Genomic DNA, 20,842 nt, shown 5'->3' with positions numbered 1-20,842 from the left:
CACCTGCGCCTGGTCCTGCAGGTTCTCTATCTGCAGCGGCTCCTTCAGCCCGCGCGTCTCTGCGACACACACACCACACATAGAAGGCTTCTTCCCTTTATCTAACCAGTTAGATAAGGATTTTCCCGTTTTCGTAACCAGTAGGGTGCGTATACTTTACTATTTTTCGAGCCCGCTATTGCAATTATTATTAACTAACTGTTCCCGTGCGATTTCATCGGCATAAAATTATTTTATTGTTTACATTTGTCAAACTGTCAATTGCAAATGTCAAAATGACATGACATGACAAAACTTGGCAATCTTGCTTACTTGATGTTGGTAGCAACTTATGGTCTCTTTTCCACATTAGGGTTTTTATCCAAAATATTTACCCCTTAAGTTTAATGGCGTGAAACTATATAGCCTAAAGCGTGACGTAAGTGAGCGGCTTTTTATTAAAGAAAGAATTATTCTAAAATATGCTGGAATTGCTGACATCTTAGACAACAAAGAAATGTGTGTTTACGCTTTATTATAATAGTATAAAAGTATGGAATGAATTGTATCTTCCTATCCTTCCTTTATAAAAGGGAGAAAAAGGAAAGGAACTAATATAGACTTCCGATACCATTTTTTGTAATTTTGGTGCACCCTTATATCCATATAGACATGTTATGAAATATTTTATAAAATTACAATAAGCTCCATCTTTTGTTATAAAATAAAATAAACAGCGTCACGAAATATCAACATTTAAATATAATTTAGTGACACCTATTGGCAATTAATTGAAATACAATTAATTATTGACAAGTGGTTTTGAGGATCGATTAATAGATAATGCGGTGATTTTTATTTTTGACTATGTAAACATTATAAGGGAGTGTTTTAATCTGAAAGTTATGAAACAGATAAAAAGCCTTACAAATAAATGCGGTATAAAGTTAAAGTTAGGAATAAATTGAGTATAAGCAAGTATTAGTAGTAACTAAGTAACTATGTTTATACTCAGTTTATTCGTAAGTTGTGGTGGCAATGTGGCAATGTGGCAATGTGGCAATGGCACTGCGCACTGACCGGACTTGAAGAGCACGATGGCCTTCATGCAGGCGAACTCGGCGGGGTCCACCTGCACCGCGCGGTAGCGCGCCGCCACCTCGCGCAGCCGCCGCCGCGTCTCCGAGCAGCCGCCGCCTGCCGCACGCACAAACACACAACACTTTTATCTATACTAATATTATAAAGAGGAAAACTTTGTATTTTTGTATGTATTGAAATAACTCAAAAACTACTGGGCCGATTTTGATAATTCTTTAACCATCAGATAGGTAATTTATCTGTGAGTAACATAGGCTATATTTTATTATTACTTATGTTTAGGAACTATTAATAAACAGCGTGTTTCTGGACGCCGGCGTTAAAAATTTACTAAACTTTAACTTTTCCCGGCTTACGCTGCCTAAATCGTTAGAGGTATATAAAAATGATGTATGACAGAATTGTAGATCTCAAAAAGTTTTATAGAAAAGTCTGCGATAGCATATCTTTAACGGTTTTCTTACAATAACCACTTTTTTGTTTACAAAATGAATTAAAAACCTCACGCTATTTGCAGCGTTCTTTTATTGGTTTCAATATTAATCCTTATGCAATTGCGTTTGTTATCAGAAGAATTTAATGTAGAATAAAATTGTCCTTAACAGTATTTAAATTGGACTAATAGTTTAGAAGATATCGCCAACAGAAACAATAAGGGTAATCGAAGAATCAGCTTACAAGCTACCAGGGTTAGAAATTTGAATCTTAAATCGGTAGATTTCTGTTATTACGTAGATTACTACTAAGTTAATACTTTTGGTAATAGGTTGAAAAAAAGGGCGAACGTAATAGGGTCTATTTGTAATAATAAGTAAAATCACTTAGATATAGTAAATTGCTATATCTTTGTGGAAACATAATGTATGCATTTTATGTAATGTAACGCATACACTTGAGATAATCGTTTCGAACTAGCGACAGGGATATAGTTTTCTACGTCCGCACCAATTTAAGTACTGCGGCAGGCCGATATCGGCCTGTTACAACTGAGCGTGTTACATTAATAAAATAGTAAATAAAACAGCCCATGTTACTCACTAAAAACGTAACTTTTTAATGGTGTAAGAATGATTGAAATCGCCAAAGCAGTTTTTGAGTTATTTCAATACATACCAGAGTCCAAATCTTTACTCTTTATGATATGTACTAGTATAGATAGTAGTAGACGATATAGTCTACACTAATATTATAGATAGGATAGATTTGTATTTTTGTATTTCTGTATATATTGAAATAACTCAAAAACTAATGGACAGGTTGAAAAATTATTTTACCTTTCAAAAGTTATCATAAGTTAAATTTGGATGAAGTCGCGATTAACAACTAGTTTCGTATGTAAAGAGAATGGTATATTACCCTGGTCTGTCTGTTCGCTGCCGAAGAGCGCGGAGCCCGCGGCGTCCAGCGGCAAGCTCCACTGGATGGCGTTCAGCAGGAACAGCTCCGACCACGCCTCCTCCAGCAGGATCACCTCACACACAAACATACCAATATTATAAATGTGAAAGCTTAGATAGATGGACTAAACTGCTTTTTTATAATATAACGTGAACAAGCGGTCGCCTGAATCCTACAAAACCCTTAATCGACGGAGGAGACGCACTTAAAGGATATTTTCCCTTTCTGTGCGTCTCCTCCACCGTCAAATTCATTTTCCTTCCCTATCCTTTCCTTATAAGAAAAGAGTGATAAGAGAAAAGGACTTTAATGAGCCCTCCGGCAACACACTCATCAGACTACGCGGAATTGCTTCCACTTCACGCTTGTCTAGTCGTGGTATTACACTGGTGTAATCGGCTTGCCAGGGCGAGCCGACCAATTCGTGCAAAGATTCTACCACTGTAGAATTGCACTATGTATGTAATTTGTTAATAGTGAAATGTTATCTTGTTTTTCTATTTTAATTTGATTCATTTGAACTCGCGACGGAATTAACAAGAAGCGCCATCTTTTGATGAGAACTCAAATATATCAAATTGTACAAAATTGTTTTCTATTATCATTTGTTAGATGGCGCTAAAATAAAATCATGAAAAACGGAAGCAGATAGAACTGTTTTTTTTCTTCGCCCCGAGACCAGCTAAATAAATTTATTTTTAAACTAAAACTAAAGAAAGAAAATGTAATGCTCACTTGATCTCTGAAAGCCAAACTGGCGAAAGAAGGTAAATTTTTCGCCCATTTGACCGCCATGAAGAGAAGCCGCGCCGCCGTCTCCGCTGAACTCTCCACACCCAATGGTCTGAAAATTTAACAAATGTATACTTATTCCTGTATTTCTTAATGACACATACTATTTCATATTACTGTTTAGTTTTTTGTTATTAAGGCAAACGAGGAAAAGCTACTGGGATTCGCTGAAATAGCGAATCAAACGCTGATGTTGCTTTTAGTCAACCACAAGCACACACAGAAATAGGACATTCCTTGACAGAGGAGAGGACGCATAGGATACTGTGCGTACCCTGTCTGTCTGACTGTCTGTCTGTCTGTCAAATTTATTTTTGCTCACCAGCAAAGGAAACCGACTAAAACAGTCAAGAGTTATTCAAACTTTATTATAGTAAAATAAAATAAAAAATGTACTTTAAATACAAAATGCTGTTTAAATATAAATAAGTAAAAATGCTTCAAAGTTCATAGTAAAGAAATTATAAATTACCTGTACGGTGGACAGTTCTGTGGATAGTTAGTTATCGCAGGCGGAGAATAAGATGTGGAATCTTCTTCATTAGTAACGTCGATACTGTCATCTGTGGATACATTAAAAATATATAAATTAGATTTATTATGGATAACAAATTTTTTTAAATCTAAAATTAGTAGTAATGACATCTAGCGGCGAATAATGTGTACAAAATAGCAGTTTTCAATTTTCAATGTTTCAATCAATAGATGGCGCTAAGCGGCGTATTTTACTAATATTAAAAATACAAAAGTTTGGATGGATGGAGTAATTGATGGATATTTGTTAAAGTTTGTAGTCTAAACTGCTAATCAAATTTCGATAATTTTTTAACATAGGTTTAAACAAAATACAACGCGACTCTTTCCGCGTGGAATTAAAAAAAACTAAGTAGCCTACGTGTTCTCCCACACCATACTCAACATCTGTGCCAAATTTCATAGAAATCAGTTCAGCCGTTTAGGCTACAAACTCTAACAAACATCCATCCATATAAACTTTCACATTTATAACATTAGTAAGATAAAGCCCTGCATAAACAATATATTTTATCTGTCCGCGGGTGCGATGTAACAATTCTACTTAGAGTGTAATAGTGTAGATGTAGAACGTGGTCTGGAAAAACACATATTTCTGTTTTTAATTCTACTCAGTCGCAGTCAATAAACCTGGTATAAAATAGATATTTTGTATGACTAAGTTACCGTCACTATCGGTGTGATGTTCGATATCGCGCGAGGAGTCCGGCGGCGGCGCGGGCAGCGGCGGGTAGTGCGGCGACAGCAGCGGGTAGCGCGCCGGAGACAGCGCCATGGCTAGCGACACCGGCGGACTGAAACATATCGCTACATATAACCTTGGATCTCTACAGAACTACAGAAACATTATTTTCCTACTCTTCTACACTATTCTATATCTATTGTTATCTATACTTCTATACTATTATAATAAAGCGTAAACACACACTTCTTTGTTGCCCAAGATGTCAGCAATTACAACATGTTTTTAAATAATTCATTTCTTAATAAAAAGCCCTACACTTATGTCACGCTTTAGGCTATATTTTTACGCCATTAAATTTATAACTCTATGTGGGTAAGAGACAATAAGTTGCTGCCAACATCAAGGAAGAAAGATTGCCAAGGCTTGTAACATCACGTCATTTTGACATTTGCTTGCATTTGATAATTTCACAAATGTAGACAACAAAATAAAATTTTCATGATTAAATGCGGATGAAGCCGCACGGTAACAGCTAGTTAAATAATACAACAAAAAGTATTCCGAGTAAGATGTATCAGAGTTCATAATAATCACAATACGTCTTCGAAAACACCATAAGAATATCCCTTATAAATATATTTACATAATGAATTCACTCACACATTACTGTTACAGAACTATCCACTCTCTTGGATTAGATGGTATTTTTTACGACTACCCTCCCTGCCAAATACGCTCGTTATTTTTTATATCTACCCGAATATGAAATTGTAATATGTGATAGATCTGTTTACTTTGGTTTGTTATTTTTGTATTTGAATACTAGATAAGATGATACGTTTTTATTTCGTTATTACCCAAGTTGAATTGTTTAAACCGCAGATAAATATTTTATGCTAGAACACCTATTTTCTTAAAAAAAAATTTGCTGATATTATTACATTTTACTAACATTATTGATGCGTAAGATTAGATGAATGGATGTTTTTTTTTATATTATAAGGTGGCAAACAAGCAAGCGACCACCTGAATCTATAGAAATGGAAATCAATCGCTGCCCAAAAACATCCGCAATTGTTTTTTTCTACATATTTTAAGAACGTCCCAATATTTAAGTTTCACTAAACGTGTACTATTTAGTTAATACAATATGCTCTTTAATTAAAATTCTATGAATGCAAGTTAATTGTTGATTTTGTAGTTTATCTCAGAACACGTTTATTTTATCTCGCTCGCGACTTCGTAGGCGTGGAATTAAAAAAAGAACAAAAGTGAGCCTATGTGTTCTTAGAGACTACCCTCTACATCTATACCAAATTTTATTGTAATCCGTTTAGCCGTTTAGGCTACAAACTCTAACAAACATCCATCCATCTAAACTTTCACATTTATAATGTTAGTAAGATTTAGTATATGAAGATTACATATATTTAGATCAATATATTATGTACACCCCTGACGTCAAGTGAACCAACCGTGCGGATCAAGTCTCAAGCGACCGCGTCTCGTCAAACGTGGGGTCGATACGGGTGACTGCGTTGACCAGGGTAAACGGTGTGCTAACGTCATAACATAGGTTGTATTTAAACTAAAAATAATAACTTGATCGAGAGACACCTTAATATTTACCAAAGATATACGCAACATGTAATTTACCCGACATTCTTACGGTGAAGGAAAATATCGGGATTATTCCCAACCATCACCCCGTTCTGTCCCCACGTGGAAATAGATGAGAATAAAAAGTTTCATCCGTCCCACCTTTTGCGTCGAAAGGGCGGTTGGAACTTATTTTATTTCATAGCCTTCCATCTGTCGCCTTATTGGTGATAGTGGGACTAAAAGGTGGGACGGATGAAACTTTTTATTCTTACGTGATGAATTTTTGAAATCGGTCCCGTATTGTTTGAGTTATTTAAAAGTGAAAATCTTTCCTGTGTATAATATTATAGTATAGACATAGACATTTAGCCATAAGTAGATAATGTTTAGTCACTTCAGTCTTCAAAGCACTCTCTTTGTCTCGCCTCGCTGATATTTTATGCATTATGATTTCTCTAGTATGCAGATGAATGCAGCGCTTTTGTTTTGTTTCTTTATTGGAACATTGTTGAAGCATGTTTCTTGTTGCGGAAATTACTGGCTGATATTGTTTTGAGTAATAAGTTTTATATTAATAACAGCTTTCGTCTGCGTTTCAACCACGTGGAATAAAAAAAAACAAAGTAGCCTGTGCTATTCTATACTTAGCCCACTTTCATCGAGATCCGTTCAGTCGTTTAGGCGGCAAACTCTAACAAACATCCATCTAAACTTTCGCATTTATAATATTAGTAAGAAAGTAAGAATTATCCGTTCAACTGGTCAATTTGTTTCATTTTATTGTATATCTTGTTGTATTAATGAACTAGCTGTTCCCATGCGATTTCATCCGCTAGGAATTATAAAATCTTCATTTTATTGTTTACATTTGTTAAATTATCAATTGCAAATGTCAAAATGACATGACATAATGTCTAACCATGGCAACCTTGATTCCTTGATGTTGGCAGCAACGTCTCTTTCCCACACTAGGGTTTTTATCCAAAATATTTACCCCTAAGTTTAATAACGTGAAAATATATATCCTGAAGCGTAACGTGAGTTTATTAAATTAAAAGTGCTTTTTATTAAAAAAAACAGTTATTCAAAAATATGCTGTAATTGCTGACATCTTAGGCAACAAAGAAGTGTTTGTTTACTTTCTAATATTAGTATAGAGTATAGATAGAGAGATATGTATAGAGCAGCATATGCTATTTCTCTGTAAGGACAAGGGCAAGATAATTTTTCTGAAGTAAGTTATTGTTCTCACCCAAAAACACCAACAGCGACGGCTGCCTCTCGTAGTGCACGCTCCTGGTCCATATCTCTGAGTGCTTCAGGTCGTATGGTGGCAGTATTACGAGGCTGTCGCTCGTTCTGTACAGCTGTTGAAGAACCAATTCGTTAGTCATATAACATACTAATATTCGCCCGCAACTCGGCCCGCGTTGAATTAAAAAAACAACAAAAGTAAGCAGCCTATGTGTTCTTTAAAACTATCCTCTACATATCTACCAAATTTCATCCAAACCAGTTTAGCCGTTTAGGTTACAAACTCTAACAAACATCCATCCATTCAAACTTTCGCATTTATAATGTTAGTAAGATAGACAGTTGAACTATCGCAAGGCTAGGCATCGCTTTTATGAAGGTACTGGCGCCAATTAGTTTAAAAATTGTGCCAGTTGAATGCCAGTCCAGTTATTGAGACTACTATCTGACTGTGCTGGCCAAGTGTGAATCAGGCATTTCATAATTATAACTTTTCGTTATCCGTTTTTAGTATTACAAACAGCGACACTGACGGAAAGCAACTTATTTTTCTCTACAATCGCAACTAAACAATTTAATCGCAACGTTGATGTTATTAAAACTCTAATGTTTTAATTTCTTTAAAATTTTTATGTTTATTTACATTTTATAATGTTTTATATTCTTGTTTCAATCAACCGATGACAGCAGCTGTTCCATTTTAATTTTTGAGACATAAAAAGATGACCATTTTCAGAATTCTTCTTGCGCTTCTGTAGATATACAGTTTTGTATAAAGAGCGTGGCTGTAAAAGGTACGTTGGATGTCAGAGAGGGCAATAAAATCAAATAGAAGTCCTCTGCCCTCCCCCTGTGGGTGTAGGGGTGAGAGTGGGGGAGAAATCGATTGACGTTAACTAGAATGCGGTACGTGCTCTCCGATCACTTTTTTTATTTAGTTTTTTAAAACGAGATTTTAAAATTGACAAAAAAAAATTTTTGTTCTCTTTTCCAAATGACGGAAAGCATTTTTTTTATTGATATTGGGATTCAGAGTATAAGTAACTAAATTCTTTTTCCTTTTGGTGCCAACTGTAAGCGAAAGTTGACAACCCTAAAACAACGTAAACTCTGGATTTAGCAACTCGAAATATAGAATGCGTACTTTGGTTGTGTTATTCTAATATCCTTCTTAATAGAATTAGTGCTAGCCCTATTAGGGCGACGGGAACCGCCCAGGGCTAAACAGAAAAGGGCGGCATAGCTTCGTATTCCACTGTCATATATAGTCTTCTTTAAGAATAATTTACCCGGGTTAAACTTTACCGCATTAAAAGCCAACGTTATGGGATAGGGTGTTCGAATGAAAGAGTACAGTTTTATATCCGAGCCGGGTGTTACGTGACCGGGTACCCGGCTCAATTCACTGCCCGGATAAAGTCGCGATCAATCATATCCGGCGGGATTTACTATTTCCGAAGATGTTATCTAGGAATATTGTCTCTATCCATACAAGTTTCGTATGAAATATATTTAATGTAAAATGTAATTTCAGTTTATTTTTTGGAGAATTAAAGTTACTTAAATTGTTTGTTTAGTAGTTTAAATTCACTTTGTTAATTCATTGAAATAAAATATTTAGGAAAAATTACGTGAAAATGTTTAAGTGTAAAGAAAAAAAAATTAATTAGGCATACCGCTTTTTCAATACGCGATAGTGAGTGGAAGGTGATCTTTATCTTCATATAAGTGTAGTGTGATACAATTTACAAGGACTGAATTTCATTATAATATATACTTGTGACTATCTGCGATAACTTGTAATTGGCCTTCATTTTTTGTTTATTTTATTATTGTTTTTTAAGCTAGCTGTAAGTTATCCGTAAATAAATAAAATAAAATAAAAATAAAATAAAATACCGATGCCATTATTGTTAAGAAATATGGGTTCAATTCGATTGTGATTTGAGGTAATTTTTATTATTTTAAGATTTATAAAAAAATCGTAATAAAACGAAACCTAACCTTAAAAAAAATTTTTACATACATAATGTTTTCTATTTATAGTGTTAATATACTAAATCAGTCGTGAAATCACCCGTCCCTCTCTGCCCGGAAGTGAGAATCAAAGATGGCTGCGGCCGGATGTGGGAGGGGCCGACTGTAGTTAGGGGGACAACTAGTGTGTGTGCGAGAGCAGATCTCACTTATATTTAACTTAATTTGACTTAATTATTTGGACGAATACGAATTTTACGATAATCAGAGTGGATAAATGATGCTTGTACTAAATCTAAAATACATACACCTGTACGGTAGAATAGTGGAGTAATAGAAAATAACAGTAATAAATATGTCTTGTTTTGCAATCCGTAGTATTATACAAAATGTATATAGCTTTGTGGTCTTTTTTGTTTTTTGCTAGCTGTAGCTTGCGACTTCGCCCGTGTGAAATTTAAAAATAATACAAAACGTACCATATGGTACTCATTGATAACGTAGATTTCTAATGGTGAAAAATTGTTTGAAATCGGCTCAGTAGTTTTTGAGTTATTTCAATACATACAAAAATACAAATCTTTCCTCTTTATAGTATAGATTTAAGAGTATACCGTAGTTATCATCGACGATGGACATTTGCAACACCAAAAACGCTGTGCCTTTGAGACAAATGAACTCTGAACTTAAATAAATTAAATTATATACTTAAGTAACTATAGAAAATTTAAAATTTTTGTCATTTGAAATTAAATATAGGAATAGAAACGCCTTATACAGAGAAAAATGTGAAGAAAACGTATTAAATGAAAGGAATCAGGTGCAAGACCTCATCTGTAACTCAACGAATCAATTTGAAATCAAACGTGTGCGACATACAAACATCTCTTTCACTCTTTTACAAAACTGCACATGCTTACTCTTTCCTTTTTTTGCCAAATTGATTCGACTTTAACATTTTAAAGTCATCCAATACAATTAATTTTGGACTTTACAGCAAAAGGATTTCAGTTTTAAATCGATTGAACTGTATTTGTAAAAGATGAACAATTGTGACAATTGAAAAATCGACCTTCATACGTTAGAAATTGGATTTACGTTGGCTAAACGTTAAAGTTGTGAATCCTTTCAGACACCTCGATACTTACTCTTGTGAAGTTATAAGTACTTTAGCAGCTGTGTAATAGAGTTTAAATTAGAATGAACGGTAGTTGTGACTTGGATGCGATTAGTACAGGGTCGGATTTTGGGGGTTTAAGGAAGGATTAAAATCGCATTAATCAGTGTCTGTTGCTATAGCTTTAACTCCGGTATAAACAGTTAACTGTTAGGGTACGCGATGTTGGATTTCTGTACAGTCGTGCACGAAATTTGTTACCAAATAAAATAATAAGACAAAAATGTCAGCATCATCTATACTATTATAATAAAGCGTAAACACACACTTTTATGTTGCCTAAGATGTCAGCAATTACAGCATATTTTTGAATAATTAATTCTTTAATGAAAAGCCCTACATTTACGTCACGCTTTAAGCTATATATTTTCACGCCATTAAACTTAGGAGGTAAATGTTTTGGATAAAACCCTAATGTGGGAAAGAGACCATAAGTTGCTGCCAACATCAAGGAAGCAAGATTGTCAAGGTTTGTAATGTCATGTCATTTTCACATTTGCTATTGATATTTTGACAAATGTAAACAATAAAATAAAATTTTCATAATGTCATGCGGATCAAGCCGCACGGGAACAGCTATAAAATATAAATTAACTATAAATAGAAAAGAAATTCTAATATACCAACTAGATTTTTTAGCGGTAGTGTGCAAAAATATTATGGAATATTCTACTCATAAATCGGAGGCAATTCGTAATGAAAAGAAACGCATAGAACCGGTGAACAATGTTAATATTTTTATAGTAAGAGATGAACCAAATTATGTAACTGAGAGTTTATAAACTGTTTTAACTATTGTATTATAATTTAAAAATACCTTTAGACTGATTGACGAGTCGTTTAATCTATGAAATCGATTAATCTGCTAAAAAAACACACCATAAAATAATTAAAACTGGTCGTTAAGAAGTTTCCAACTGACTGTACAAATTGTAAGTCCGGGCTCAAAGCGGTACGAAAAAGGTATACAGTCCAGGATTAAAATCCGAAATCACTCCATTAGCATTTAATTTTACAAATGAATCTTTAATTCCCCGCTTTCTAGTGTCTTCTAAAATGTTAGGAGACGAATTTATGAGAAAGTCCTCTGTTATTCTTTACTCTAAAGTAAAATAGTTCATAACTTCCATCTTACTAAAATTATAAATGCGAGAGTTTGTATGGATGGACATTTGTTACATCAAATCAAATTTGGCATTGATGTAGAAGACAGTCTGGATGAACTAGTAGGCACTTTTGATTTTTTTTTCATTTTAGACGAACGAAATGCAACGACTCGCGGACGGAAGGTAGTTTTTAGATTTATAGGATAAATTTATAGTTTTTAAAAGCTAACATCGGCGATGATTATAACACTCTTCTTTTTAATTTATGATTTCGTAATAGTTAAGTATTTTCTATAAGAATATTGTAATCAGATAAAATATAATAATTTGAATTAAAAAATCTGGATACTGTAATACTAATTGTGCTTGTAATTAATATATAAAAGGTGGGGCCGAGGCGTTTGACAAGGTGGAGCGTGGTCCCAACGCCCAAACGTAACGAGATTGTAGCGTCGGCATCTCAAAGTGTAACCGAATTAAGTGTTCCTTTTCACGGGAGAAAGCCAAGTGCAAAATAATGCCGGAGCTTAACACAATAAAAGCTTCCCGTCGGTTGTGCCCCAGGGTACGCCTCTATGCCCTCATTACAACGGTACATCTTTTTGACAGTTTCTTTTCGTGTTAAATTGGATCAACGTTTCATTGTTCAACGCTCGTACGTTATGGTAATTGTTGGATATCTAAATCGTGAGTTTTCGACTTGGAGTTACCGAAGTTTCGCATTGTCTTTTCGATATCGATTTATTGAATTACTTTTTTACTTAGATGTTGTAAGGAAGTTTTTAAATATCTTTGAATGTGATCTGAATTATATAAAAGCTTTTGTTAAACTTAACATTTATAAGAAGTACTATAATTTTTAGGTAAAAATATCTAATTGTATGTGAATTTTATAATACTCGTACATTAAATTTTTAAATACTAAAGAAGAGTTTACTTATTTGGCTAGTTCGCAATACATATATTTTATTGATAATAACAAATTACATAATGTGAAAAATATACAGATATTTCGAACGAAAACTATTTATTTTAAACAATGTAATTGTAACTAGCGATATTAATTAAAACTCTCAGCTAGAGATCTCACAAGGATCGCGCACAAATCCAATAGTTCTAATGACATTTGACAGCTGTCATAGGGATGTGACGTATATGTCAATGACTACGGTACTGCTTTTCTTCTTACCGGTATACTTCAAAATTATTGCAGCAGATAAAAATCCTGGACACCATAGAGAGCTTTCTGGATAAGGCATAATGTAAACAATTACTAAATGTAGCATTTGTCGTCATTTACCGAATAATGTCAAATACGTTCTACGTCTAGAAATTGTACATTTACTAATTGGTTTTGTTCCAACTTTTTCACTGAGAATTGCTAATGACATTGTTATAAAAGATTTAAAAATTGCGGTTAAACATCGTGGGGTTGAAGTAATTTGAATGTGATGTGCGAACGCCCGAGGCATTCTGCTTTGTAGTTTGTATAACAAGCGAAAAGGATGCAGTACGTGCGGTCGTTAAGCGGGAGGTGTGGCGACTTATTAGAATCGGCTTAAGGCATTCTGCATTAATGAAGCTGTTTTTACTTCTGCTTGTGTCAATTAATATTTAAGAGAGGATTTCGCCCGCGACTCAGACCACGTGAAATTAAAAATAACATATATAACATAAGCGTGGGTTCTTCGAGACTATCATCTACATCTATGTCAGATTTCATCGAAATCCGTGCAGCAGTTTAGGCTACAGACTCTAACAAACATCCATATAAACTTTAACATTAGAAGGTACAAGCGTCCTGATTAGAAAACTCCTGACATCTCAGGATTCTGACAAAAGCAATATATAAACTAGCTTGATGCTCGCGACTTCGTCACCGTGAAATTAAAAATAGTATAGCATGTGTTAGTCACTTATAATGTAGCTTTTAAATGGTGAGATATTTTTTTAAATCGGCCCAGTAGTTTGTGAGTTATTTCAATACATGCAAGAATCCCAAAATACAAATATTTCTTCTTTATATTATAAGTTATATTTCTTTGCAAAGTTTAAAGTTCTAGTGAATTATTATTCACTATTATTATAATACATAAATTTAAACTCTTAATTTACAAATATAATGGTCAAAAAAACAAATCGTGGTGAGAGACCCGTGTCTTACGAACATGGTAAAAATGTAAGACACTTTCGTTAATATTATATAAAATCGAGTTTAGAACAAACCAATTAGTCAGCAAGTAATATCTCTCACTCCTTTAGTAATCACAACAAAATGTTACTAATAGTTGTTGGTTGGAAGGGAAAGCGTGCCGGAGTTAAAAACACTGGAAGGAACACGCGTCGACACGTGTCGGCAAACCGCTCGGTATACAAATGAAGGCTTACCCTACACTACAAATATTTTCCATTTAATTTTTTAACTCGTGCATAAATTTGTTAGTTTTGTGCATAACGTCTTACACTAGATCAGGCACGATGGAATAATTTAAATGGACCGAGAGATATTGTATAATATTTTTTCTAAAAACGTCAAGAACATAGAGCTACTCTCTTTACCCTTAATAAAATCTTCTTTTTTTGTATTTAGAATGCACCTTACAATTATCTTAAATTTAATATTAATCATTAGATATCTTGCTAAGCTAAGTTTAAATTGATGTTTTTTAGAGTTTGTAGCCTAAACTGCTGAACGGATCTCGAGAAAATTGAAACACATAGGTTACGTACTTTGTTCTTAATTAAGCGGACGGATCTGCAAGTCAATGCTAATTGATATTTTTAATTTTTTATGCTTTACGGTGCTATTTGTCTCAATACTAACCACTAAGTCACGTGCCCTTACAGACTTATTAAGTTCAAAGCTATTATTATGTAACCCTTTTTGCTTGGGGCTATCTTTATTAGAGCTTATGTGGCGTGTTCCCATTGTTAAAATTAGTGTCACATTATTTGTATTATTACTGTTAGAGAAAGGATTTAGAAATATAATTGTGTATTGACTTAGTTCACTTTAAGATACGCGAGGAAATATTTTGTTCTCTTGCTTTATAAAATTTAAAACAGAATGGACATAAAAATATTTGACTGATAGAAGGCTTTCTATTATTGAATTACTATCATGCGACTCTGTCCGTACGGAATTAAAAAAGCAATAATGAGTAGCCTATGTGTTCTACCAGACTGTCCTCTACATATAAGCCAAATTTAATCAAGATCCGTTCAGCAGTTTAGGTTACAAACTCTAACAAACATCCATCTATACTTTTGCATTTATAGTATTAGTGAGATGTCGGGAAATGTTACTTCGTTTTTTAAAGTATACGATTTATGTCATTACAAGCTACATCTCACAGTTCCTATTATTGTATTTTAACTAGCTGTTCCCGTGCGACTTCATCCGCATGTCATGTCAAAATGACATGACATCACAAACCTTGGCAATCTTGCTTCCACGATGTTAGTAGCCACTTATGGTCTCTTTCCCACATTAAGGTTTTTATCCAAGATATTTACCCCCTAAGTTTAATGGCGTGAAAATATATAGCCTAAAGCGTGACGTAAGTGTAGGGCTTTTTATTAAAAGAAGAGTTATTCAAAAATATGCTGTAATTGCTGACATCTTAGGCAACAAAGAATTGTGTGTTTACGCTTTATTATAATAGTATAGATTAACAACACCTTTCATACACATTTAAATCGATATCAGAAATTCAGTAACGATTTTATTTCTGTTACTTATCTAATAACATTTATTCTATTGTATTAACTTTTGTTTCCTTTATTGAAATGCAATGTCGAATCATTTTTAATCGTATTGGATTAGAATAGAGTTGTTTTTCCCTTGTACAATAAACACAAAGGGTCTTTCGATATGTCCGTTCTAATGTAGTGACGCCTAATTGCGTCCCTGCTTGTTTGTGACGGGTAAAGCATTGCGCGGATTTGTTCCTACGTTATAGGATTTTGACATGTTTTGATTTGTTTATGATGTTTTATTATAGAGTATAGTGTGGGAAAGTATTTGTTGATTATATCTATACTGATATTATTAAAAGGATAGATTTGTATTTTTTGTATGTATTGCAATAATTCAAAAAATAATGGACCGATTTCAAAAATTCTGTCACCATTAAAAGCTACGTTATCAGTGAGTAACGATATTAAGGGCCTGTCCCACAATTCTAAAATAATGAAATATATGATAGAAATATTGGATTTTGGCACGCATCTGACAGTGAAGTCATTTTAGAGCAACAACTGGTCAATTACATGTAAAAATAATAATGCAATTGAGATAGAGAGATATTTTTATATTATAATGTTTACATCGGTAGGGGTAGACCTAGAAAGAGATGTATGGATTGCGTGAAAGGTGACATGATCAAGAAGGGAGTGATGACTGAGATGACGCATGATGGAGTGCTTTGGAGAACGAAAATGCGGTGCGCCGACCCTACGGGAGTAGGATAAGGCAGAGGAGATGATGATGATGATGATGTTTACAATGAACAAGCGGCTTGTATTTAGCGCAATAGCAAAGCGATATCTTTAATTGACGGAAAAAGTGACAGATAGAGGATATTTCCTCTTTTGTTTTAGATTTGAGAGTTTCGCGACACTACTACTTTCGTTTTTGACTAAAGTTTCAATTATTTGTATTTAGTAAACACTGCTTCCAGACTATTGCCTATATTATAGAATAAACCTTATATTAGCAGATAAAATGTTACCAATCGATTGTTTATACTGCTCTTACCATCTTTGTTCATTCCCATAGCGAGACACTTCTTGAGACGACACGCCTGGCATTGATTTCTGTGCGCTTTGTCCACTACGCACCGCCCCGTGCCCGCCTGACATCTGAAACAAAATGTTTTTTTACTGATATTATAAATGCAAAAGTTTGGATAGATGGAGAGATGTTTGTTAGAGTTTATAGTATAATGCTGAATGCTTCTAGATGACATTTTGTATAGATGTAGAGGATAGTCTATAACATTTGGCGTACGGGAAAAACTTGCGTTGAATTTGAAAATTGAATAGTGGTAGAGCCCGCTTTAACATCTTTGCACGAATGGGTCGGCTCGACCGGTGCAATACCACGACCACACTGAAGACAGGCGTGAAGTGGGAGCAATTCCACGTTTCGTCTGATGAGTGTGGTGCCGGAGGCCCAACTTTAGTCCCTTTTCCTTCCCTCTCTTTTTCTTATATGAAAAGTATGGGAAGGGAATGTGGATATGACGGTGGAGGAGACGCATAGGAAAAAGAAATTTTCTCTTTATGTGCGTCTCCTCCGTCGATCAAGGGTAGGCAACGCATCCGCTATAGCGAATGTCTATGGGCAGCGGTCTCTTTGCCATTTTGGCGGATTCAGGTGGCCGCTTGCTCTTTTGCCACCTTGTAATATAAAAAAAAAATTACATTTGCAGCGTGTGTTGTTTTAGTAAATCGCGGGGATATTTCGTTCAAAGGATATATCGCAGTGAATCGAAAACTACTAAATTATTTACAACGAATGTTCTAAATACGTATTTATATGTAAACCGTGCACATACGTGAAAAAACGTTTCCTGCATGCCAAGTGATAAGCGGAAGTCAAATAAAGGGAAAGACGCATCAAGTCACTTTGGTATCTATATCTATACTAATATTATAAAGAGGAAAAATTTGTATGTTTGTATGTATTGAAATAACTCAAAAACTACTGGGCCGATTTACAAAAATCTTTCACAATTAAAAAGTTACATTATCAGTGAACATAGGCTACATTTTGTATTAGTTTTTAATTTTACGCGCACGAAGTCACGAGCAACAGCTAGTATTTGATGATAGTGATTTCACTGAGAAACTATTATGTTATCAACAGTGGAAATAAGTGAAAGCAATCGAAAATCCCCTTTCGTATAAGGAAAACTATCCAATCAAAGCGAAACCGCTACTGAATACCAACAAAAATGTACCACGAGGAACTAATACAGATTAAAGATATTTCATTACTGGTAATCCTCATATAATAGGCTTTGGTTGAGAGGTTGACATTTGTTGGAAGAGATTCTACGTAGGGAGGATTCAAACAGCCAAAAGTAGATGCGAACATCGCCCTTGAAAACGATATTTGATGTTTTGTAAGGGTTTTAATTGAATTTGGGAAACATTTAAATTTTAACGGATGTTTCTTATAATAATGTTTTATATTAGAGCAAGTAAAAGATTTTTTAGTTCTTGTTTTGGATGTTACATTTCGTTTTTGACTCAATTTCACGACTTCAAAATTTCAAAATTACAAGTGAAAATACCTCATGCTTTTAGTTGATTATGATATTTTTAATTTTGTATTTAATTGTCAAATTGCTCTTGTCCTTACGGTGTCCATCTGTCTCAGCCGTCACATCTGAATTTACTCCCTACTTAAGCTATATGCTCTTTCATACAATCCATTTCTTCGGTCTCAACTTTATTACGTATTTAGTATAGGTAGTGCTTGTCCCACCAAATTGTAAACTGTCTCATAACAACATGTAAAATGTTTGATGGTAACATCGGATTTGGTTCCTTTATCTGACTGTGACGTCATTTTTAAGCAATCTGAGCCTCTATCAGCCAGTGGTGGGACAGGCCCTTAAAATCGTAACATACGATCTTGCACTCTTATAATGAAATTATAAGTATTTGGTTCAATTTATCTGATAACATTATTGATAAAAAGGGACATTGAAAAATCAATTTGCCATAAAGTGGTGTACACATGTTACCCCATCAATCATAAGGGTGCGTGTACAATGTTAATAGAATTACGCGGGTGCCGGATTAATTGCAGGCGCCTATTTAGGGCTGTAAGGACCAAATGTTAAACTGTTTTTAATTTTATATATTATAATTTTTATCAGCATGTTTAGGATACACAAAGCATGGTTTTTAATGTGGCTATCACAGACGTTAAATGATTACTAAGGGTCACGCTTATCACTAAATAATCATTAGACAATAATTACGACGTAAGTAGTTAATGGCCAGAATTAAAAATATAAACGAATGTTTGGTCTCTTATAAAATTCTGACTAATGGTAAGGAAAATATTGTTACAGTTTTAAACGGAATTTAACCATTTTTCATATAATTCAAAGCATAAAATCAAACGAGAACGTGCTTAGTAAAAGTTGTACCCTCACGTATAAAAAATAATATTATAATACGTTCAATAAAAAAATAAACGATATACAGTGAGGAACGAAGCAAGCACTTGCTGTAAAAACGCAAATGAATTTCGCATTGCATTTAAATACCCCACAATCGGGGGCGTCTTTAGGCTGTGACCTCTTAAAAGCTGAAGCGATTAGCGGTTAGGAAAATGTTAAAAAAAATTCTTAATAAATACACATTAGGTATATTAATTTTTCATGACTAATTTACTAGTACTAAGACGAAACAAATAATTATTTTATGTTTACTAATCAGAAAAATTAGTTTAATTTGGAAAGATCTTTTTTGTAAATGTCTAAATGTGTACCTCACACATACTCTACCTTTGACATTACCAAAAATACGTTAAAAAATCATTATTCCTATCTGTTTTAAATTATTTTAATGATGTGATGTAATTTATGTTTAACCGTAAAATCGATAGGGTCAAGGGTAAAAGACAACAAAAAGAATACTATACTATTAAAAATACGTGACATTTTGAATTTAGTCTTCTGGTAACACAGGATTTTTTGCAACAAAAATTTCCGTCGAATTAAGGGTTACAAGTAAAATCGCTTCCCGCTTCGCTTATGTACGCAGTCGCGTCATGATCCGGGTCACAGATGCAAGAAGAATTAGGAATATGCTCGCAGCATGGATTAAGTGGGTTCAAGTGTTATCAGCTCGCCCTATTGTCATTTTTGTGTTGCCGCAGATGTGACTTGTACCGTCTATGCTACAGTTTTTGATAGGGATTTAGTAGGATTTACGTTTTTTTGAACCGTCGAGGGATGTTTGATTGGAGTTTAATATTATTCCAAATATTGAATGTGGAATTTTTGTTTCTTAAATCTAATGCAATGTTTTGGCTGTATAGAGATGGATATTATAGCAATTTTTAAGGTGTTCCTAGAGTTACCAGTAAGCATATAATTCCCAACTTCTTTCTAAATTCTCCCATGTTGAAAACCAAAACATATGAATTTTTTTACGAAATCAAACTTCGAAATTATAAAGATCGAATCACACTCTTGTAGTTGCCGCTTCAACATGGAATGTCGAATTTAATTATGATTTAAACTACATCTTACTAATATTATAAATGCTATATTTTAGTCGGATAGATTTTAGAGTTTGTAGCCTAAACAGCTAAATGTATATCGATGTAATTTGATATAGATATAGAGGATAGTCAGAAAGCATACATTGGATACTTTAGATTTTGTTTAATTTCACGCAGACGAAGTCGCGGGCCAAAGCTAGTACTGTAATAAAGCTTAAGCTCTGTTTAAGAATATAAAACTAAACGGTACGATACATTAAATAATCCAAAGTCTGATTTTACAAAACATTCGTCACATTTCAAGTCTTGATTCATTATCCTAAAACAGTTTATATAAATATTGTGCAAGTTTTATTGAGTCATTGGCCCAATTGTACAATATTTGTCATACATTTCAACCGATATTTTGGTGTTATTTGTACAGTTGCCGTCAAATCCGCGTGCCCGTTTCTTGTACGGCCTAAATCTTATGTTTTCTGACTTTCTCTTCGATTGCTCAATTCATCTATTGTATTACATTCTTTTGTCTTTGTCAAAAATTCAGATTAAACAAATTTACTTTTAGTATATTTTGCATTCGTTCTAAAGTATGCTAGCTATGTTTACATACTTCTGTTAGATTGGGAACGAACTTTTAGAGCGCGCACGTCTTTGACTAAACTATCGTACTATTGTTTAGTCGCTCTTTAATTCCAATGACCTTATTACTAGCTGTTGCCTGCGACATCGTTCGCGTGAAATTGAAAATTACTGAAAATGTAGCCTATGTTACTCAGAGATGAAAGAGTTGCCACTTTATGATATTAAAAAAAATTGTCCTCGTAGTTTTCAGCTATTTCAATACATACGATCCACAAATACAAATGTTTCCTCTTTATAATACTAGATTACTATGTATGAGAGAGATAGAAAGATATCGTATGAGAGTTTTAACAGTGGTAGAGCCCGCTTTAACATCTTCGCACGAATGGGCCGGCTCGCCCGGT

At 34.1% G+C, this 20,842-nt stretch overlaps 1 protein-coding gene across 1 annotated transcript in view; it reads right to left on the bottom strand.

Moving 5' to 3' along the window:
• The window catches only part of LOC106103808 (photoreceptor-specific nuclear receptor), a 27,804-nt gene that overhangs the window by 186 nt on the left and 6,776 nt on the right, over positions 1 to 20,842 (bottom strand). The window contains exons 4-11 of the mRNA XM_013283697.1: positions 16,365 to 16,468; positions 7,344 to 7,458; positions 4,471 to 4,598; positions 3,743 to 3,833; positions 3,214 to 3,322; positions 2,437 to 2,551; positions 1,060 to 1,176; positions 4 to 59 (exon numbers count right to left, since the gene is read on the bottom strand). Coding sequence (XP_013139151.1) covers positions 4 to 59; positions 1,060 to 1,176; positions 2,437 to 2,551; positions 3,214 to 3,322; positions 3,743 to 3,833; positions 4,471 to 4,598; positions 7,344 to 7,458; positions 16,365 to 16,468 — 835 coding nt within the window. The remainder of the gene's footprint in view (positions 1 to 3; positions 60 to 1,059; positions 1,177 to 2,436; positions 2,552 to 3,213; positions 3,323 to 3,742; positions 3,834 to 4,470; positions 4,599 to 7,343; positions 7,459 to 16,364; positions 16,469 to 20,842) is intronic.

Source organism: Papilio polytes, unplaced genomic scaffold, assembly GCF_000836215.1.
Source record: "Papilio polytes unplaced genomic scaffold, Ppol_1.0 DF824270.1, whole genome shotgun sequence".
Classification (NCBI taxonomy): domain Eukaryota; kingdom Metazoa; phylum Arthropoda; class Insecta; order Lepidoptera; family Papilionidae; genus Papilio; species Papilio polytes.
Note: the sequence above shows the minus strand (reverse complement) of the source record. Positions and strands in the feature narration are given on the sequence as shown.